Below are 23,825 nucleotides of genomic sequence, written 5' to 3' on the forward strand. Positions count from 1 at the left end.
CCCACTTCAGGCATATTTGTTTCGCAACGTGCGCGTTAAAGCATGGCGAGGTACGTACAAACAGGCCGCACTGAGGTAAAAGAGCAGACTGCCTGTCGCGGGGACTGAAAATGGCAAATTGCGCTTTTCCGTGTCATGCATATGCATTCATGGGAGGGTGAAGGGGAAAATAGGAGTTTCCCATAAAGAGATGGGAGGAGAAGTGTTAAGTGCGCCTAATTATGTATTCCGCGGTATGTACAAAAACCACCCGTGAAAGCGCGCCTCTATTTTGTGGTGAAAATCCTCCGCCTCTTAAAAGCGGGTGTAAACCTGGAAGCGGGTTTCCTCCAGAGGTGATTTTTTAAGACTGCAAGAGAAGCTGGGCTTCCCCTAAAATGTCAAAAAATTAATGGTCAAATATTTACTATTGTGTTAACATTTTATTGACTAAAAATGCGTTAGAATACGTTCATCTCGAAGACGAGTTCGTTCAGAATCAGCTGACTCGATTTCCTTCTCATACATTCCCGTAGCGTCACAGTGCATTTCCCTGTTGAAGCCTGGCATCCATTGACTTCAATGGGGCTGCTTTGAACAGTTTTTTTTAATGCTTCGAAACTGACGGTCATTGGATAAATGCTGCGATTATGTCCCGCCCACGGACGTTCGGCGTCAATGGAGCAGTGGGCTGGCCTGGACTCCGGGCTTCTGCGTGATGATTGGAGGGTCTATCGAAAGGGTGCATCTCCTTTTGATTGACAGCGATTTTGTACTATAAAAAGTCGCCGAAGCTGTTACCCCATCCAAGGGGGTAAGCGTCTCCTCACAACCCGAACCTCCTATGGCGCCATTTTGATGCTAATAAGCACACACCCCCCGTTAGCATTCCATTGATTGCCATTCATTTTGACGCCACTTAGACAGCGAATAACTTTACATCTGAAGCGTTTAAAGACTTTATTCGTCCACTGTTTATTTCTAAAGAAACACGACAATGTATAAAGGGCTCCATTACCTCGTACCTCACGTTATGGCTCCGTAGCAGACGTTTTTGTAAAAATAGGCTAACAATTGTGTCATAACCACGGGACTTACTGTCTCATAGTAGAGGAATTACCTTATAGTACAGGAGAAGCTCGCAGGCAGTTTTGACTTACATTAGCTGTTTAAGTTTAATTACTAATGTTAACTAGCATTTTAGTTAGCAATAATTAGCCTGTCCATCCATCCATCTTCGTCCGCTTATCCGGTAACGGGTCGCGGGGGTAGCAGCTCCAGCAGGGGACCCCAAACTTCCCTTTCCCGAGCCACATTAACCAACTCCGACTGGGGGATCCCGAGGCGTTCCCAGGCCAGGTTGGAGATATAATCCCTCCACCTAGTCCTGGGTCTTCCCCGAGGCCTCCTCCCAGCTGGACGTGCCTGGAACACCTCCCTAGGGAGGCGCCCAGGGGGCATCCTTACCAGATGCCCGAACCACCTCAACTGGCTCCTTTCGACGCGAAGGAGCAGCGGCTCTACTCCGAGCTCCTCACGGATGACTGAGCTTCTCACCCTATCTCTAAGGGAGACGCCAGCCACCCTCCTGAGGAAACCCATTTCGGCCGCTTGTACCCTAATAATTAGCCTGTGTCCATGTTATCTCCTTACATATACCTACGCTCTCCGTCTCTGCAAGATTGGGAATGATTGAGATTTTTCTTGGCACAGCTACCAGAAGACTTACAACTTTCAGACACGTTGCTCACGTCACATTTACGTTGTCTCTCTCAGTTGGAGGCTGCGCAGTAACGCTCGGCGCTCACCGGAAAAAAGCTTCTAATATCCTTCACTGGTCTCCGTCCAGAGCAACGGGATCTGTTGGTCCACTCTTATATACTGTCTATGGTCCCATCACGGATTTTGCAAGTGTAGTTGAAAGATGAACTGCTGCAACCTATTTCTTGGTATTTACTTGGCGAAATTGCTTGCCAATTTTCATTATACATTTCATACAATTATACACCACATTCCTTGTTTCAATTTAACCTAATTCCCACATTTCCTCCTTCGAGTTTAATATTGTTTTGTTAGATCGTTTGTTCATTAATTCATTCATTCATACAGTAGGCTAAGCTAGTGTTGTAGGGTTGAACTAGCCAGCTAGCAAACTGCACACGATGGCAGACAATGCTAATATTGTCGACCTGATTTTGGCAAAGCCATTTGAAAGTCTTCCTTATGAGGAGAAACTTAAAATTAAACAGCAGAGCAGATCAACACCTAAGATTGATTTAGTGCATGTGATTTAGTGTGTAAAGATAGGGCAAAGTAAGGTCTTTTCAGCTCTCCTGGTATGACAAAGTTAGCTGGTTGACTGGAAGTGCTGTGACAAAGAAAATGTACTGCTGGCCATGCCTCTTGATGAAACCATCTCACGGATATTATAAATTATTATTATAATAATTATTGTATTATTATTATGTATTATAATATATATATATAATTATTATTATATATATTATTATAATATTATTATAAATAAATCGACAATTTTTATGATGTAGGCCGAAAATGAGCTTCCCCTCTTTGAAAGACCAGCAGCCGCCACTGGTTTCCTCGCATATGCCTCCTGGTGAAATGGCAGCAGTAATCCGAGCAAGATGAAGATAGGCCAAGGAGACGAGCTGAAAAGATTTTTGCCACATGGATCACAGTTTTTCAGTTGAGTGAACACGAAATCATTAAGCATTACAGATTAAGCAGCCATGCAATATTACAGTTACTGGAAGAAATCAAAGATGACGACGAATCTCCGATTCAGCTTTCACATTCCATTCCAGCAGTTGTTAAACTCCTCGCTACATTACAAATATTAGCATCAGATCATTTCAAACAGTCATAGCTTCAGCAGTGGGAATATCGCAGTCTGCACTAGGACGTATCATAACACCAGTACTTAATGCTTTGCTACAGCGCAATTTACGGTATAGTGGGCGGAGAAAGGCGCTGATTACCAGATGAACTGCAGGTTTGGTAAATACGACATGAGCTGAAGTATCACAGCGTGCGCTTTCTGCGGGTTGGCCATGGCGCTGATAACGCTACATTCGCAAATGTACGTACATCTGGCCCTCAGACTATGAGCGGCAGGTGTGTCACAATACTGAATTAATTCCTTCATATTATTACCATCTAATGGTGTTTCAGCAATACTGGCCAGCTTTTTTTGTTTTCTGTAATTTTGGTGAACTGACCCTTTAAAATTGCTTAGGAGAATTTCCCAGTATTTACTGTATGTGTATTCACTTGTGAGTCATGCAGAACATGTGAGCTAAAGTATTACAGTGAGGCCAATAATCCACCTGTGTGTGCGTGTGTGTGTATATACTGTTGAGTCAGCCACATTTTATTATATATAACATATTATTTGTTCATGTGCAGAAACCCACAAAAGACATTACATCGGTTGATATCAAGTTGATATTTATTTCATACAGAGTATAAAGTACTGTAAAATATCACAAAGAATATGATTACACTTTTATAGTTACAATATGCTAGGCTAAAGGATACCAGAACCTGACATACGAACATGCAAGTAGGAGAAGTTTGAAGTCTGTGTTGAGCAAAAAAATATACCCAGGCTTCCCAAAAGTCTTAGTTATCTTCATTTTTGGTTTATCTTTTTCGTTTATCTACTGCTTTGGTGACTCCAATAGAACAATAATTCTGACATTGATATTTGACATTTGCTTGACTTTCCCCATTTAGATTTGGATGTAGTGTTTATAATTTAAAATATGTGACGTAATTTGTATGACATGTTTTTTTTGTGTAAATACAACTGAACATAATCACAGAAAATACATGTTTGGGAAGCCCTGTGCACATGCTGTATGGTACAGATAAATGTTTGTATTACTGGATCTTTGATATAAATAGTGATGACTTGTGTGACTAATACATGATATGTTAGATATGTTAAGTGATCCAAATATATTATTCTATACATGTTAGTCTTTACAGATATGTATTCTTTTACATTCCTAAAGAACCTAATGATGAAGACTGTAACTAATTTCAGTATTTGGGAGGATTTGACAGTAGGGATTAGGGTTTTTTTGAAGAAATTTTTCTGTGATTGTGATTTTCTTTTACCCACTTGACTTAGATTTGACTCGTCCTCATTTGGTTTTGAATAAGCCATCGGACAAGTTAAAAAACAGAACTGTTTTGGCTTCGGTATGATTCAAAGATGGTACTTTGAAATACTTCCATAGATAATGTTTCTCCTCTAACTGGATGCTACAGTAAACACAGTTAGCAGCAGTAGCCGTTACTGTCAGGTCTGTGCATGGACTGAAACAGTTTTCAGGCACAGCCAGTTCTTTTGTTTGTTTTTTATCCCAAGCTAATCAAGTCCAGAAAAGTACTTGAATCTATTTACAATACTGATTTGATCCAATAAGGATGACTTCATTTGTACAAGAGTAGATAGACTGTGTTGTAACCCCATTTGAACTAGACCTGTGTTAGGGTCTCATTTTCAAAATATAATTTTCTGCTCTTACACAGATCCAGCAGTGAAGATGACCCTTAACTTGTTAACAGGAAAAGAAAACAAATATTCACGTGTGGATGTGTGGCTGGATTTGTGCAGGAAGGAATCACATTTTCAAACCAGCATGAGTCATATGTGATGCTTTTTAACATCACTTATGATAAAATGGCCTTTTTATGTATGAAGTTTTTTGTTTGTTTGTTGTGGTATATAGTCTGTGGTTTGACTCTGTTTAACACAAGTTCAGCCTCTTTAATCCCTCCATCTTATTGCATTCCTCCTCCGTCTCCTCCCAAGTGTTTGGCTTTGCTCTTATTTTCCTCGGCGTCCGGATCACGGCAAGTGCACTCATCCTCGTTGCAGTCTGCCCCAAACTGAATGACCTGTTGGTAAAAAAGCACAACATTTAGTGCTCGGCTTCCCGGAACCACTATAGATCTTTCAATCTGTGGCTGGATTCAAACAGAAACACAAGATGTGACTTTTCAGGCATGTCTGGTGCAGATGTCATTTTTAATGGATGACTAAACCAAGAAAACACACATTCCATTTGGTTGGTTTCCTTGTTTAAAACTGCCTGGGATGGTCTTTGATGAAATCTGATAAAACGATGTGCATATATATGGCCTATTCTAGTGCAAGTAGGTGGAACAAAAGCCTAGAAAAGAAGGACAAAAAGTAGCAGGGTAAAAGGAAATATTACATCAGGACCTTCAGTAAAAGCAGAGTCAGTGAAAAATGCACGAGTTGAAGAGGCTTCCCAATAGGGTTGTTATATTTCAACTGTAGCAAAGAGCACGACTTTGAATGGCAAAAACAGACAATAAAAACTACATTTGCTTGAACTGACCTAGCATCTAGTGAACTCCACTTCTACATTGTGTTTATGCTGAAAGGTGAGTATCGCTTAGTAACCTGAGTGTGGTCTTAGTAGACTTGTTGTATTTCCTCACAGTTTCAAAGAGAACTCCAACGACCCCCCAGAGGCCGATAAAGCGCATGATGTCAAATGGTTCAACGTGGCCTTTGAATGGCGAGAAACCTTGAGGGTCTTCGGGAGGGAAAGGAGGGAGGAACGCACCGCCGTGGAGGTGAACGGATGAACACATGTTAAGAATCAACAAGAGGCTGCCAGCTCTTGTCTAGGAAGCGAGCCATCACCACAGGTTGCAAAATAAACTCTGGTGCCCCGTGAAGCAGTCTGTTGCAAGAAATGTAAACATTCGCTCCTGGAGAGAAGGAGTGAGAGGAAGATTGAGAGAAAAAAGGGAGAGGAGGAAAGCGGAGTGGGAGGCAGAGAAAGAAAATAAGGATGACTGCAACCAGGGTGAGAAGGAGAGTGGGAGGTAGCAGCTTGTCGGCCTTCACTGCGGATTGCGCTCAGTTTTGGAGGGAGCCGGGGTTGATGGCAGGGTAATAGTTCCACTAAGAGGTCTCAACGAGCTGCAGAAGGCCTGAGCTTCACTTAAAATGCCAGCAGTCCCATTTAAGACGAATTGGCACTGCCATTAAATGTTTCCTTCACAGCTTTATCTTGATTCATTGATGCATGTGCAGAACACTCCAAGCAATGCTCCACCTTTGACGCCTTCTAACTACCTTTGGAAGGAAAGAAAGGGCTCATTTTTGCCTCATCCACAGAAACAAAAGCCAAGTCTTTTGGCTGTTTCTGAGGGTTTGGATTTGTTGCCTCCCTGCTGTTTACTTATGAGCATAATTCATGTGACAAGAAAAGCTTTAAAATGGATAAAAGCAACTTTGAATTATGCAATCGATTCCAAATGTAAAAGCTTAAAAAATAAATAAAAAAAACTAGGGCTGTCAATCGATTAAAAAAATTAATCTAATTAATTACAGACTCTGTGATTAATTAATCGAAATTAATCGCATCCATAATTAATGGTGCCTGAACCGATACTTTTTAAGAAAGTAAAAAAAGAAAAGAAAACAAAGGGTACTAAACAACAGTTGGTGACATTAAAGAACGGCTTAAATGATTTTATAATAATGTATAACAATAACTTATTTCACTAGTAAATTGCTGTTGAACGACAAAAACAACCACCAAGGACATTTACAATAACTTCAAATGCACCACGAAGCTGTAGTTTACCAGTTTCATTGAACGCACCGTCTGTGTTGTTTTTCCGATGGCAGCTCGGCAGCTGCAGATTGTTACATCCCGCTGTTGAGTCACAGTCCTCTACAGTAAAACACAGTCAAACTTTACACCGTTCAGCGTTAGCTGTCAGCATTGTAACCGTGTTTAATCCAGCTACTAGCTAGCGGTAGGCTAACGTTAGCTGCTGTCGAGTATAGTGTTAACTAGCATCACGTGCAGCGGTGTTTGTGTTGCCTGTATCGTCTTCAGAGCATCAGAGAGAAGTGCAGACATATCAGTGGCACCAGATTTCGGTAGCCAGGGTTGGCAGGAAGAAGATTTTTACAAGTAAATGTTCCAGTTAATGATCCAGGCAGCACATTCTCGTCTCCCTCCTTCATTGTACAGTCCAATGGTGACTAGAACGGCTCCGGTTCAAACGTCAATATGGAATGGATTAATCTGCGTTATTTTTTTTATTTTTATTTTTTTTAACGCGTTATTTTTTCTCAGATTAATTAATCTAAATTAACGCGTTATTTTGGCAGCCCTTAAAAAAACATGTCCTCTTTATCTTCCTTCTGTTCTCTTGCTGCTTTTACTTCTCTAGCCCTTTGTTGGACTAGAACACAGACTCCAGTTAACAAATCAAAGGAAGATTGTGTGTTTCCATAGATGGGGTGGCAGCTCAGATCTTTTCTTTTGGAGTCTTCCCCGTTGGCCGATGACTTAATCCTACCTGAATCATCTCGTGTATCCCTCCTCCCTTGTCATCGTCGTAACTACCCCTGGAAATAAAACCAATACTGCCTGAGCTCCATAAAAAAGGATGCAGCTGGACCGGTATGGCTGATCCAAACACAAATAGATATGAATATTGATTCAAATAATTGATGTAGTTCAGATGTAGGTTACTTATCCTGCCAAGTACTGGAACAAGTGCCACAATGTTACTTGCAGAATAAAGTAAAAATCCAACTCACCTCATCGTCATATGTGTGTGTTAACTGAAACCGTAGCAATTGGCATAAAATATTCTCTCTTAAAAAATGTTCTTGTTTGACAGCAGGGAAAATATGTGATGTGGGTCACGCTGTGTTAAAAACCTGTAATTTCCTACACCTGCACAAGTCAAGCCACAGAAACAGAGAGTTCTGTAAACAAATCCACCACTCTTCATTACCCCCCTCTGCTCCATCGCTCTGCTGGAGCCGCGGTGGCAGTCAGGATGCTGACTCTCACGGCGGTTTAGTTGACTTCCTCAGAACTGAGCTGCTGTTTTACAGTGGCCGACTAAACTGCAAACCGTCAGACACCTCGCTGCTCCCACACTTATACCCCCCCCCGCCCTATAAAAGAGCAGTTAGTGGCAGTCTGGCAGCTCATTTATTATGATGGCAGCTTCTCGCTGAACTCCTTCTCAATTTAGGAAGGAGCTGCCAGTGAGTCATGGCGTGCTGCGGACACGAAGTAGACAGCCAAGGCTCGGCAAACTGTAGGCCATTGGAATTAATAGGCAGGGCCCCCTGATTGAGTGTCATGAATATGTGGCTGTACAGTAGCCAAATAGGGTATAGTGAAGGGGGGTGGGGCTTCTTCCCAAATGTCCACATGGGAGAGAAGTTCTCATGAAAGCACAAAAAAATAGGAAAAAAGACGTGTTTATGTAGAAGCAGTTGAGGGAATGAGTGGCCTGGTTTCCACCACTGGCCTGACCTGGCCTAGCTCATTATTATTCATACCATTCCTCTTAGCCACCCAATACATACAGCAATCATTTAGAGCAATTAATGTAATGTGATGCATTTTCATTTGTAGTGAGCACGAACAAGCTATCACCAGGGAGAGTGTGCTAGGATGGATAAACACAAAGATATCCATATTTGTCAAACTGATTAGGCCTGCAATAAATGTTTTTTTTTTGGAAATGTAAATAGATTAAAGATCTGCATTACACTGAAGAGCTGCAATACAAAAACGTTTCTCATCTCCATTTAAAGGGATCGTTTGGAAGTTGGATGGGATAAGTTACTTATCGTCAGTGTATTTCCTACAGTAGATGGCGGTCGGCATGCCCCCAGTTTGGAGAAGCAGGCAGGAGTACAGACACAGAAGCTAAGGACAGGGCAGCAGCTAAATGTATTTCAGCCATCTAAAAAAGGTCCATCTAAAAAAAAAAATCAATATCAGTTTAAGTGTACGCTACATATTTAAGATATTTTCACAGCTTTACCTTCTACTTACTAACCTTGATCGGTAAGTTTGTTATTGTGTGACTTTGGTGATTTAAAAGGTTTAAGAGCCAACAACATTAACAAACTAACCATTCAAGGCAGCGGCAGACCAGCAAATCCTGTGTTCTGCAAGGTAAAATGGAGTCTGGTGGCTTTGATGAGAGCGTAGACGTGAACAGCTTCATTTCCCCCCGTTTAAACTTAAAGGTGCAGTAGGTAAGACTTATAAAACTAACTTTCTGTCATATTTGCTAAAACTGACCCTATGTTCCAGTAGAACTACATGAAGCAGGTAATTAAAAAAAAAAAATTCTGGCTCCTCTAGCACCACCTACAGCCTGTAGTGCGATTTGCAAAAATTCACCGCTCCCTGTTCAGATGCACCAATCAGGGCCAGGGGGGTGTCTAACTGTGTGTCAATCACTGCTCATGCACACACATGCATTCTCCCTTGTGGGGGGGAGGGGCTTAGGAGACCGTTTTGGGCTTTAGCTGAAATGGAGGAGGCTAAGTCCTGGATCTTCACAATCCTACCTACGGCACCTTTAAACAGGCTTGTCTGACAGCAAGACAAAGTGGTGAAAATATTTTTAAGATAGCGTACACTTGAATTGATATTGATTTTTTTAGGTGGTCCTTTTTTTTAGGTGGTTAACATACATTTAGATGCTGCCCCCATCCACAGCAGTACATTGTTTAGCTTCTGTGTCTGTACTCCTGCCTGCTTCACCAAACTGGGGGGTGTGCAGACCGCCATCTACTGTAGGTAATACACTAACTATGTATAAGTCATACAACCCCACTTTAAAAAATTCAAATTCTCGCTCCAAGATGCACAACCAAAATAATGCATTGGGGTTAGCTAAAACTGTCATGGTGTAATAGAAGAAAATCTCAGTGGGTATATTATGTCCATACTGTAGTTAAGTGTGTTCTGACTAGTTCTTGCTGCAGTGGAGCAATGACTTAATATGAGAAGTGAGAAAGTATATAGCAGCATGGGGTGGTGAAAACCTGCTTATTTACCATTTGAGTGGAAAAGCTGGAGGGCACAAGTCTCCTCTGTTGTTTCAAGTACAGATGAGGGAGACTAAATAGGCGCAGTCGTTAACAGGAGAGAGGGGAAAGTGGCAAGGATTTGTGTTTGTTTGCTTAGTAGAAGTCTCCTGCGTAGTAGCACAGTGCTCGTGCCAAAAGAGATGGATTTCTACTACTGTAAACAGGAAGAATCTGGCTTTAAATCCAGCTTCAGCTTCTAAGCTCCATCTTGATTGCAAGATGCAAGCCTGCAAACACTTTTGCTGCCTTTTAAACAAAGTGGACACAAATTGTAAGTTATATTGTATCTGTTGAAAGAATACCCCCAAATTTATATTTATTATTAAAAAAAAAAAAAAACAGATGGTAGAAAACTGATGAAAATCAATATTTCTCTTACTATGTAAATACGGCAGACATGATGTGTAGTACTAGAAATGTCTGATTGTGTACCTTTCTGGTGGAGAGTGTAGACGGGCAGCAGTCTCCTCCGTCATACTGGCAATAGGCTCTGTTGTTGATAGTGTCACACCAGCCATCCCCTCCAAAAGGCTAGAAACAAGTTACAAACAAGAACCAGTGTTAATGTTCTCTCCAAAATGATGATTTTACATCACACGAGGCGGGGGAGGCCGAGAAGGCAGAATGTTCCCAGAAAAAAAGATTTTCAGTAAGTGGCAGATGCTGTCATAGTCATTAATTTGTTTGGATCTAATGTCAAAATTAACACTCATGCAGCATTATCCAAGTCCAATCCAAGTTTTTCATTCAGTCGTGCGAAAGAGTCAGTTGCAAATAGCAAATAGTTTACAAGCACTTTATTTTAGTGGATACATTAATTCAGCCTTTGCTGCACATGTTAAGCCTAAGCACCCATTGGTAAACAAATTCAGCCTAATATGAAGCACTGATGCTAATGTTGGGGATAAACTGAGTATTTCGTGATAAGCTAATGAGTGGTTGCAGATGAGGAGGAAGTTAACTACGCGAGGTGATAAATAGCTTAGCATGATTTGTTTGCATATTTGGTTGAAAGTAGCTTTGTGAACCCTTTTATTCATTTTCTGAGCCCACTAGATGACACTTTTGGTTTAAAGAAAAAGGCTCAAGGAATGGCATTTCAGTGTGCTTTCAACCCTTTGTTAAAGCAGCCATATTATGCTCATTTTCAGGTTCATAATTGTATTTTAAGGTTGTACCAGAATAGGTTTACATGGTTTAATTTTCAAAAAACACCTTATTTTTGTTGTACTGCAGTCAGACCCGGCTCCAGACACAAATTCACGGACGGGCATGCCATTATTTTTGGGGGGGCACAAATTAAATAAATCTCATCATGTAACATTATGTTAATTATCTTGCAAATGAGCATTGAATGAATGCATACAGGTCTACACGTTTAACAGATTTTATTTGGTATTGAAACAGCATAACAGCAGAGTGACTTAATTTTCACTGCGCAGTATGTACACTAAACATACAACTATTGCACACAACCCTTGCTTTGGGTTACAGTGTCGGCTAGCAGCACCGTGGCTAATGCTAGCTTTGGCAGTGACAACTTCAGAACTAACGTTACTCCCTGTACTTTTGCCGTCTTTGTCAATTTCTTCCACCAACCTTGGAGCTCGTTGATTAACATTAAGGAAACGCCATATATCCATAGCCTAAATTATCTCTTTAGTTTACATTAAGCTACCTATTCTCTCATACAAATTCCCGATAGCTTCCTGACATGCAGGCTGCATGTCAATTTCCATTTGAACCGCATCAGTTTTGACAAACCAATCAAGCTTGTCAGTTAAAAAAGGGCTCGTCCGTCCAGGGCGGGCACAGCAGACTCTGGGGGCGGGCCCGGCCCCCTAAAGCCCGCCCATAACGCCGGGACTGACTGCAGTGCTCTCTCTCACTGCTGCAGATCCTCTTTTCAGCTGGTCTCTGTTTTAGCTACAGAGTGAGACCTCTTTTCTTCTTCTTCTTCTTCTGTACTATCTTTGATTGCACTGCACATGTGCAGTAGCTCAGATGTAGATCATGTCAGCTAGCTAGCTCCATAGATGGTAAAAGAAAGGCTGTTTCTACAACTTCAGTCAGTTACAAGGCAGGATTAGCTGGGAGACTTATTCTAAATGAGGGCGCACATGTAAGTAGTTCTTTTGTAGATTATGGTGAACTTGTGTGTGTTGTAGCAGTGCTTTGCTATTGAGAACGAGGTAGCATGCTAGCGTTAGCATTAGCGTTAGCATGCTAACGCTAACGCTACGAGCTAATGGTTGCGGTTAGCCTGCTCGTTTCGGCTTGTGACGTCACAAGCCGTGCCGATTTTGAACAGCTCACCCAGAGACTGAAGGCAGGACACATTCAGAAACTGTATCTCACTCTAAACAGCATGGGTGGATTTTTTTCAAAGTTTGTATGTGTGTGGAAGCACCAGAGACACAACATAACACCCCAAATCCCAGAAAAAGTGATTTTTTCACAATATGGGCACTTTAAACAGAGAGTGCCATCTAGTGGGCTCAGAAAATAAAGAAAATGGTTCATGATGACGCTCCATTTGGCCATCACTAGTTAAATGCTAAGGTCAGTTTACGTTAGCATAATTATCTGAATAAATCAGCCATTTATCCTTCACATTAGCTTTGTAAAACATGTGCATGGTGTTTGCATATCATGGGGGCAAAGAAGATGCTGGACTACCCTACTGAGGTTTCTTGAAGTGTTGGCCTAACTCACAAAAAGAATTGCCAGTCTGATAAACCTAGTAATGGCCAAAATGAAGCCTCATGAAGCTTCGTGAACCTTTTTTTTTTTTTTTCTTCTAAGCCGACAAGATGGTGCTGTAAGTATAAAGCTATAGTGCATAGTTTCTGTCGCCCCCATGAGGAATTCTAAGTAATGACAACAAAACTGTTGGCGCGTCCATATGATACAAGCCTTCCATGATCGCGCGCAGCCCTGACCACTCCTCCATGTTGTTGCTAATAGCCAAGGACAGCCACAGAGGATTAAAAAAACATGATGGTCTCTTCAGAAGAGGTAATTATCTTAACTTGAGTTTCTGCGCGCAAAAGTCACCGGACGACACAATCTTCTGAATATAGCCATACTGAGAAATACAGAGAGAGCTGTGTGGAGCTGATAGTCTTGATTAGCATTGTAGCAACTCATTTGACAATGGCTTGAATGTAACTTGACGTTCGTTAATATAAAAAAGTTACACTTGGCGGGGCTCTAGTGGGCTCAGAAAATAAAGAAAATTGTTCTTGAAGCTTCATGAAGCTTTATTTGGCCATCACTAGATAAACCTGATGATGGATCCACAGTCATTCTCCTTAAAAGCTAGAGTAGGTAAAGAGTGAATGTGGCTGCCTATGGTGCTTAACAGTTATGACATGTAGCGTGATGTTTGCTATGAAACTGTAAACATTTGGAGGGTGGCATATCATTTGTTTTCTGAACTGCATTATGGCACAGTTGAGGGAAACATCATATTGAGTGCACTGATAAACAACCCGAGACCTGCTGCAGTGGAAATGGCTTCAACTTTTGGAGTCTTTTCGAAAAGATGGAATGAAAATTGTTTCCTTTGGCATTCCAGGATAAACAATGTGACAAACTGACATAAGTATACATTTAATGTAAATAAGCAAGATAGGTTTACTTTAGCTGAACTTTTATTTAAACTAGGATAGACAGAGTAGACAGACAGATGTCATTTGATGACTGTTCAGATATGCTTTACCTTACGTAGAATACATATTTATGACAATTCCTCAAACAGTTTTTTGCAATGCTCTGGCCAGTGTGGGAGTCGTTCTTGAGAAACTCTGGAGTGGCATGCAAATTTGTGGAATTTAAGTTACATAGAATATCAAACATGTCATGATGAAAACCTTTTTGATGTTTTTAGGCAAAACCTTCAGGGCTTCCCTGAAGTGCCAACAATATGAAAATAAGTGCTCAGTGCCAAAGATACTTTTGGCTTTCTCCGATGAGCTGATGGAGTCAATTCAAAGACTTAGGGTTCTACCTAACCTGCGCAGGGGGAGAGAGCAGCTGCTGAGAAGATTTCTGCAGTTTTTTTGTCTGCACTTCAAAGAACTCCTTACTTGACGAATCCCCTTGCCTTTCCCAACTAAACTGCCTTGGTATTAATAAATCTATTTAATCGTTCTGTTTCTGAGTAAATACTTTACCAGCAATTGCACCAGATGCCTCACCCAAATCACTACTAGTACGTAAATCGTTGTTACCTTCAGTCTTGGGCAGTCATGCATAATACAGACTTGCTTAGCCTGCTGTCAGTTTCATTTGTATCTTACATATTTCCATTGCTGAGCTTTAATGTGGGTTTGATCTCCATTTCACATGTCTTTCCTGGCGAAAAGACCCCACACTTTGCCCACATGCGGTTAATTCTGAGGTCAGGGCTCATGTTGAGGTTAATTATTATTATTATTAACACTCCCTTCCAGGCAGCATATACCTTACTCTGGTAAGCACAGACTCATTAAGAGTATTAAACCAGCCAGAGTTGGCTCCACACTGTAGTCCCCCATGGGTAATTAAAAGGTCAACTGGTTTGTGTATTACCATTAGGGGTGTCACGATTCTCCAAATCCTCGATTCGATTACATTTTCAATTCTAAGGTCAGGGTTCGATTCGATTCTCGATTTTTAAATTTTTTTTTTTTAAAGCACAGGTTGCTGTGCCATTTTTAGTTCGTAGTTTTTGTTCGCAATGTACCACACTACATTGTCAAATTTAAAACATGTATTAACATAATGTAACAACTTATATCTATAACCTGCCATCTAGTTTCTCTTTTGTAAATGCAGTCTTCTTCACAGATATTTCATCATCTCCCCCTCCTTCGCCCTGTTCGCCCCTCTTGCCCAGAGCTCACTGGAAACAGTTGGGGGAGTGTGAGGTTTGCCCTTTTCTCTTCTCTACTCGACTGACTCAAAGTGTTTTTCCCTTTGATAGGAAAGACAGTTCAGGGAGTTCAAGGGAGGTCTGTGAATGTGTGTGTATTGACGGTGGTTGTAGTTTGGCTCTGGGAAATTGTACAACACAGTCCACCATAGTGTGCCAGGCATTATATATTATTATAAGCCATAGTACTTGGTGAATCCTAGGCCTTTATATATGCTCAGAAGAAAAAGTATTGTGAGAACTAGGTTAAAGCAGGAATGTACTGTGGTTAACGTGTACTGTATGTATGTGCAGTATAGAAAGTATAGATTACTCTAAAAACCCAGTTTACATGTAGTTAGCCTGTAATCGTACTTAATCTTATCTCATCACTTACCATGTTTCTGAATCATGATTGTCATATTTAAGTGTATTAAAGACTATTAGAACCAGGTTAAGTGGTGAAACCTGTATTGTGACATGAGAGGACAAGCTCTGTGAAACAGTTTATGCTGTGTTTGAATTGTACAAATAGCCTGCTGGTTGTGGAAACCAGATTATTAAATGGTTGAACTTTCCAGTGTAGTTCCTTTCACTTTTGGCAGGTTTGGGATTGAATCGTTTGGGGTACAACAATGCACACCAATAAGTAGTAATATTGGCTTTCATACCATTGCAATCGCTCCAAAGCGATCTCTCTCATTCTGGGTCTCTATCATGCACATAAGTTAAAAAAAACCTTAAGAAATCTGGTTCACCATTTACACAGCAAGTAGTCAAGTTTCACAAATATACTGTAGCTGTGTTTCTCTAAGTCCTTTAACCTTTAAAAAGGAAACCAGGTTTCTCGTTTACATGTTTAAGAAATCGAGTTATTGCCAAAATCTGTAAATAATCAGATGACTTAAGTGCACATAAACACATGATTGAAGTTCGTGCCTGCACTTCAAAATGCTACTCACTGCCAGTTATATGCCAACTTTTGCTGCTTTTTACTTCCATATTTAAAAAAAGGTCACCTGTAAAAAAAAAAAAAAAAACTTTTCACGGAAGAACCACTTCTAATGCATGGTTTCCAGCAATGAGCTGATTGCATGTCCCTGTACCATCCTCCCAGTGAAGTGCATGCAGCTAACACAGTTAGGTGCAGGGTTAGATGCCTTTCCACCTGTAAACCTTAAACCTCATAAAACACATCAAGGTAAGCAACCCAGTTAATGGCGGCATTCTGTTGTATGGAAATACAGCTGTGCAGATGTCCCAACTGTATGAAAATTCAACATCAAACTTCAAACATGACTTATCTCCAAAACACTGCAGCAGTGGGTGGTTCTGAGCTAAAGAATTCATAGTCTTCGATACCAGCAGTAATTCCTAACCCCCTTGGGTTACCACATTCTCAAAAAACTTTTGCAAGAAGTAGAGCATGTCCTGGAGCATGGGTTAATGGTTCTGGACTTTCACCAGCCCTTAAACAGCTGCCAGTGAGCCCCATATACCTTGGTTTTCAGGAGTACAGTTGGTAGATTTCCCTACTGGATACCTGTGTAACTCCCTGTGGAGATATTTTTTAAGGCAAGTTCAACTTGAAGATTTAAGGGAGACCCCAGGAAAGACCCAGAATATGCCAGAGAGATACTAATCACCGAATAGCCTGCTGGACTGAACAGGGACGGACTGACAAGCTGTGCGTTCGGGAAAAGTCCAGAACGGCCGTCCAACCGACGGCACAAAAAAAGTCTAATAAAGCGATATTAACAGCCAACAGCAGGGGGCGCAAATACGATCACTTATATGCTACGTGTAAAAAAAAAAAACTGAGGAAGAAGAGTAGGCCTACTAGTCTGGCTATCACCAGACTGACCAAGCTCTGAAGCTCAATCTTTTAAGATTGAACATTACAGAGCGAAATCAAATTGCCGGCAGATCGGGCTGGGTTTACCCAGTCTATAGCCCTACATCATTAAACGTGACAATAGCTAGTAGAAAACGTAAGGAGAAAGGTGGATGGGAAGAATTCAAAGTAAAGAGGGCCAAGTCTCTCGAGACTGATGCAGCAAAATGCAAAAAGCTCCCAGAGTTAATTTCACATCAGCAAGAGGTACTGGTAAGTGCCAGGAGCAGGACACAATTAATAATTTCTGTTATTTGAAACATTAAACACGTTGATTGATTGACCATGATTTCACTTTGTTGTATATGAGAGGTTGTAGTGAGCTCACTTTTGCTGCTAGGATGATGAAGACTATGGTATTGAATTAAACAGGAAAACATCAGGCATGCATTGGTAGCCCTCTAAACGTGCTAACAAACAGGGAAGGGGGCTAAATAATTAATTATTAACAAATTAACAAATTTAACCAAAAGTTTTACCAAAAAAATCCTAGCTTGCACTTTCTGTCTGTCTTCCATCAGAGTGCAGTTTTTCCTTGTCTTTCATATTTGCGTTTACTATTGTGGAACTGGCAAAGACCTGGTGGTTGTTTGTGAAAACTTCACAGACAAAATTGATAGGGCCTAGTCATTTTCATCATTTCACAGCCTTAATATGAATCAAAAGTGTAATATGATATTGACAAAATATGAAATAGTTTATTCAATGCTAATTCTTTAACACAAAGCAACACATATATCATCAATAATAGCTAATAGCTTATCTTTAAAATAATTTGTTTATTCAGGTTGAAGATAGTTGCAGCACAAAAGATGACTAACTAACACTCTCAGTGTAGTTTTGGTATAGGCCTACAGAATATCTAATCCCCATGTTCAGGTACAGCAAGCCTACTTTATCTCTGAAAGTGTTGTCAGTAATACTCTGTACTGTTTTATAATTACAAGTTTGTGTAATTTGGGGTTTCTGTAGCCAGTGACATTTCATTATTTGTATTTTATTTTCAATGGAGATGTAATGGCATTGTACATTTTTTGTTTTTATTTGAAGGCTGAGGCTTCATTAATAAACACAACCCCAATTATCATCATTGGTTTTGAGATGTTACTTGCTGTGAATACCTTGTCTGATAGGCTACAGCATTGTGGCATAGTATCAGGACATCCTGGCTAGTGTCTGTCGCGCACGGCTAGGGGTGAATGGCCGGATGATGGGCCTATTTGGGAGAAAGTCCAGGGCTGTCTTTTAGCCCCAGTCCATCCCTGGGACTGAATGATGTGGCTGGGACAAAGCACATTTGGCCTACTCTGTTTAGTCTTTTGCCACCGTAAATTGGACCTGTAGAAGTTACCTAGAGATGGTTAGTTGGGGAAGAATTCATTCAAAGGTGAATTATGTTGAAATAAAATGTGTTCTGTCAAGAAACTGAAAACAGGGAATTGTACTCAATGTACAGGGAGGAAACATATTAAGGAACATAGCTATACTTTCTAGCAAGCGAGGCAAGCTACAACCCAGTAAAATCTGTTATTTTTACATTGGTAAGGGGTAAAATCTGAAGATGCTATGGGCCTTATCTTGCACCTGGCGCAGCGCAACGCAAAGCCCGACGCAAGTGTCTTTGCTAGTTTAAGACCGACGCAGTTGTCAATTTCCCGTCCAGCGCCCACGTTGTTTAAATAGCAAATGAACCTGCGCCCATCTTTGCGCCCATGGGCGTGCTGGTCTTACAGGGAGGTGTGTTCAGGTGAATTCTTGGCGTATTGCTATCTTGAGGCAGCGGGAAGTGATTGCGCCACTGACCAACAAAAACCTGGTCTAAAGTCAGTAAAGCAGCATTTCATTGTTATTTTAAAAGCAAATTAGTAAAATGCGCCTAGGCTTATGCACAGCGCGCACACTCTCTGCTTGTTACACACACACATGCAAAAGATTACAAATAAAAATATTACGGTGCAAAATCGCCATCATAATAGCAATGTGCCAAGGTACAAACGCGCCTGGCTTTTAAAGGGAATGGGAGATGACATTCTGATTGGTGTATTGCATGTTACGCCAAAAACACACCTATGAATTAAATAAGACACTAAGTACAACCCTTTTGAACCATGCGCCCGGCGCACAGACCCTCTTTTCCGCCGTCAAACTAGCAAAAGTGGGTTTGGACACACCCTAAACGCACCTGCGCCATGCGCTTCACGCCATGCGCTTATATCGTTAAAATAGGGCCCTATATGTGCTTTCAGTCACACATTTCTATCTTAGATTACCAATAATCCATGACTCTTTCTTGGATAGCAAGCTCTGTATTTGGAAGAAAGCCAACAATGATTTCCTCTGTGAATAGACTTGTGGTTTTGACTCCACTACTTGCAATTCACTTATTGTAAATTAACCAAAAGAAAGAAATCATAAATTGAGCGTCAGCGTCAGTTCTGGCAGGCCAAGTAGTCAAGACACTGCTAACAGCTATTGGCCAATAACATGGTCGCATCAGCTGAGCAGCATCAGCTGAGCTGCAACAGCTGATCTGCATCAGCTGGTCAACTCCCTCGCTGCTAGATAGCTACACTCAAACAGGGCGCCCTACTTAAAGCTGCTTTAGTTTGCTTCTAACTGCTTGCTGCTCGCATCTATGCTACCCACCTCCTTCCCTCCTCCACCTTGTCGTGTATAACGTGGCATTTGCTTCTATGTCATCGTTGCTGCTCTGTTCATATGGGGGAATAGTTTAGCTCTCCCAGTCTTAAACTGTGTGAGTGTCCCCTAATGCTGCTGCTGCTGTCCCCTTTATGGTGCTCATGAAAGGTCAGGGGACTCCTTTGAACAGAGCCATACCGCCAAATTTAATTTGTAATTTATTCAATATGTAATTTATTCAATAAAATTTCTAAAGCATTTTTATTGTCTGTGTTGTTCTTCACTTAATAGACCTGACAGAAATTATTCCACTGTCTAATAATTAGGGTTGTCTGTTGTCTGAAGTAACAACCTCTACTCTTCTGGCTGCCTTTTGTCTACAGAGACTCATTTGATTAATTTGCTTTGGTCGCATTGGTCTTCAGTTAAACAACTGCAGCAAGTGTTTCAGAATAAATTAAAAAATTAAGTAGAGCTGTGCATAAAAAAAGATTTCTTAAACAATAGTCTTTCTAGTCTTTCTAGTTTTGCAACTGTAATTACAACAGGTGTTGATATATTGTTAAGTTCACTATTGGTCTACTTTGTCTTCAATATATGTCAACCCTGATCTTCCATCTAAAGCAAACAGCAAACATTCAGGCTATTTTTTTGTGATCCAATTTTTTTGTTTTATATTTGAAACAAACAAAACGGTTTGTACAAACCAGTTGAGTTGAGAGTGTAGAAGACATTCAGGCTATTTGAGCCAGAGGATAACTTTATGTGTCAGATGTGTGTCAGAGGTTAGAATTAGAAATGTTCTTTTTGTTTATATCCTGCCTCATGCAGAACTATTGTGATATAGATATATGTGATCAAGGGGATTAACACAGCGTCCACCAACCAAAATTTAGATAGATTATGTCCTCTTTGCCTAGATGCCATTTATTAAGTGATGCATTTAATTGGCTTTCTGTTACACACTTTTTTAATAATGCTGAGAACAATCTAAGAAAGACACTTCTATTAAGACACAGCAGGTATTTTGTGTCTTAATAGTTTTTTAGTTTTTTATTTCTAAAGCTATAAAGTAGATGAAACCATTATAGAACAGTCTCAGCCTGCCAGTTGTACTGTACAAGGGCTGATGTTTCGATATGATTCATGAGCTGACTTTTACACTAATTGTCAATGGGTTTTAAGAAAGAATGGAAAGAGAGGCAGAGTAAGAGAAAGATTGGGGAGCAATGGCATCTGGATGAGATCTGGCATGGTGCATATGCAGCACATGTGGTCTGGTATAATTTATAGTGTTGTCATGGAGGAGCAGGTTATAAGCAACTGTTTTGCCTAGCAACATTCACGGGAAGGTGGAAGGGGAAAATGTAGTGCTGGCAGTAGGAACAATATTTTAATACCGTGAGACATCAACAGTTTATGTGTTCCATCGGTAGTTCCAGCCTTTTCTAAACCCAATGGATGAATGCCAAAATAAAAACTGGTTTTATGATTTTAGATGATATACTGTCACTGCTAAAATATTACTGAGCAGAGATAGACGTTAAATTGTAACTAACTTTCAATTAAGATACAAACTACAGGACATGAAATATGATGAAATTGAACAAGCCCAAAAGTCTAAAGTCATGCTACAGCGACCTCTAAGTGCAGCATTGTTTATTATACACCACAATATGAAGGTGTTGGACGGAACAGCATACGGACCATTTTGCTTTTCCTACCAGCAGTGGTGATCCGAGTAATGGGAGGTTTATCTTGAAGACGCTGGAGGGGAAGACCATGAGGTCACCAAAATCTGAAGAATTTTTTACCCCCAAGGGCTTGAATGTGCTCAGGGTAATCATAGTAATCTGTCATTTACGTTTGATGTTACTTATTACTTACCTAAAACAATAGAATTTGTGGCAGTACTAGCTTTTTTCTGGAACTTTCGACATAATGTCACAGTCTTCATCAGTGGATGGATTTTAGCAGTTGTTGTGGCGATAGCTCACTTGTCAGAAATAGAGTCTATATTAGTGGTCATGATCAACCTCCTAAAATACGACCACCTGATGTCACATGACCGTTTCCATGCTTAGACAATAGAGCCATCTCCATGACAACTAAGCAAATTTCAGCTGTTGATGAAGACCGTAAGATGTAGTTGAGCATTTTGGAATAAAGCTAGTTAAATACCCCCAGAGTATAAAAAGGATCTCCTAACAGGCTATGAGCCTGAACACCATCTGAGATCATCTAGTCAGCTACTTCCTGCTGTTCCCAGGTCCAATTTTGTGACTAGAGGTGATCAGGCTTATGCTGTCAGAGCTCCCAAACTCTGGAATGCACTTCCTGTAGAGATTCGATCATCTACATCCGTATCGACTTTTGAAAAACTTTTAAAACGCATTTTTTAGATATCCCATAGTTATGTATCTATATTTTTTTGTGAAAACATCCTCTGAAAACCAATAGTATTAACAGATTATTCACAGAAACCCAGCTTACTGTAGTTTTAAATATATTCTTATAAACTTAAGTATTGGTAAAGGGGACGTTTTAACCTGACAGTGGTGCATTGTAAATATTCATACCAAACTGCATAGCAATCTATCTGGTAATTTGGGAGATAGTGAATCAACATCATTCTTAAGGTGCATTTATAGTTCTGTATTAAGGGGTTACGCTGTGGCTATGGAGCGTACTTTAGCCATTTTACACCTACCTTATTTGGTCTAGACTTTTGAACTCTTCAGTTTGAGCTGAACCAAAATTACAGATGTGAAACATGGTCCGGGGGGAGAACAGCTGAGCTGACGAAAAGAGGTGGTCTTGGTCTGAATCAAATTAAATATATCTCTATTCTCTGCGGTGCTCGTTCCAAGATTACATTGTGAGTTGACGCTCTCAGAGTCCTTCTTGTTATGTACAGGTTGGATATGATCATTTCGGCAAATACATTTTTTAAAGCTCACAGCAACACATTGATAAAACATAATCTTTCATGATTAAAACTGGGGCAAGAGTGACAGATTTAGTTTCCATATTAAGAAGTGCATCAGACTTAGCAGACTCTGGATTTTCTCCTTTGTTCAGATTTTTTGTGCTTTGCTCGGTGGTTAAGAAAACATCCAACAAAGAATATTCCATCACTTTAATTTTAAACCCTTTCTCTTAAATAGACTTGCTACCACTTTTTACTTATGGCTTGTCTCAGTCAAACGTGGTTATACAAACTAACAAGTTACATTTTACTACAAGAAATATTCAGCAATTTATTTTCCTTGAAAATGTATGTAAATTCACAAGACATTAGATTGTGTTACCTTGTCAATAAACAGGACATTTTATCTGGCTCCCTTTGTAAAATAGCTAGGCAGAAAGTTTTAAAAGCCTTGTGTCAGCCTAAATAATGAATCTTAATCTAACACAATGCAGTGATTAATTTATTTTCCTTTATCAGATAATCTATTAGGCTTGGCAGGCCTAACAACATTTGGCAATGCCAAGATCCCTTTTAGAAAAAAAATGCTTCTGTGGACAGATTTGAAAAGGATTCTTGTAAGGTTTTAAGTGTGCGAATAAACATTTGTCATCATGAAATGAGAAGCACATTGGATACTGGCTCTGGTATCTTGAGTAGGGATGACAACAGGAATACAGAATGTTTTGCTTTATTTGCGTTTAATATTATTGGAAGAGTGTGGCTAGAGCAGTAAATGTAATGTGGTTATGCCCAGACATGGTGTAATTGTTTTAAGGATTAAGTAGTACCTATCTCGACATTATTAAAATATCCTTGATAATAATGGGATAAAAGCCAAACTGAGATCTTCCTAACCTCAAGGCTTTGAAAGCACTTGCATTGTAGACATGCTATGTAAGAAGTGAATCACACTTTCATCTAATATTTATGAAAACAGAGGCACTAGATGGTTAAGCAAGATGTATCAAACTCTGTTCCCAAAGCCCCTTTGGTCTCAGTTACATTAAGTGATACTTATTTGCTGTCAGTTTGAATAGACACCAAAGGACAGCTGTGTATCATGAAAACCACCAACAGTGCATGCAGCCATAACCATTTTGTTGGCCTTTCACTTCTTTGAACTGTTGTTCTCTTCTTACCATACTTAAAACATCAGATCTGTGACAGGGAAACATCTTAACTCAGGTACTGCAGTAAATACTTTTATAGTCCTTGGACACAATATTAGTCACGACTAAAATAGACATTCACTCATTTAACAGTTTCAAAGATGTTGGTGAGTGATATCTGGATGGAAAGTATTTGCACATACTCCTGTATTTGATGCAGTACTGCTTGGCTGTTTGGGCTCTTACCTCACATGACTGGATACAATGGATATGTTGAGGGTCAGGGTACCACTTCATCATCCCTGTGCAGACTATGCTCTGGAAAACAAAGTACATAAGAACAACGGTTGAGCAACGTAGTCACAGGAAATGGATAACCACTGTTTGCCATGGAA

The 23,825-nt window shown here is 40.3% G+C and overlaps 2 protein-coding genes across 3 annotated transcripts in view; one reads left to right on the forward strand and one right to left on the reverse strand.

Moving 5' to 3' along the window:
* astn1 (astrotactin 1) overlaps window positions 1-23,825 on the forward strand; it is a 522,070-nt gene that overhangs the window by 423,054 nt on the left and 75,191 nt on the right. The window contains exon 25 of one of the 2 annotated variants that reach the window (XR_004898191.1): window positions 336-346. The exons of the other annotated variant lie outside the window; for it this stretch is intronic. The gene's annotated coding sequence lies outside the window, so the exon portion shown is untranslated. Of the gene's footprint in view, window positions 1-335; window positions 347-23,825 lie in introns of those variants that run through there. 2 annotated transcript variants of the gene reach the window in all.
* pappa2 (pappalysin 2) overlaps window positions 3,433-23,825 on the reverse strand; it is a 92,213-nt gene continuing 71,820 nt past the window's right edge. The window contains exons 25-27 of the mRNA XM_031287689.2: window positions 23,677-23,748; window positions 10,352-10,450; window positions 3,433-4,908 (exon numbers count right to left, since the gene is read on the reverse strand). Of these exons, the coding sequence (XP_031143549.1) occupies window positions 4,792-4,908; window positions 10,352-10,450; window positions 23,677-23,748 (288 nt within the window). The 3' untranslated portion in view covers window positions 3,433-4,791. The remainder of the gene's footprint in view (window positions 4,909-10,351; window positions 10,451-23,676; window positions 23,749-23,825) is intronic.

This window comes from Sander lucioperca, chromosome 9 (assembly GCF_008315115.2).
Source record: "Sander lucioperca isolate FBNREF2018 chromosome 9, SLUC_FBN_1.2, whole genome shotgun sequence".
NCBI classification, from domain to species: Eukaryota; Metazoa; Chordata; class Actinopteri; order Perciformes; family Percidae; genus Sander; species Sander lucioperca.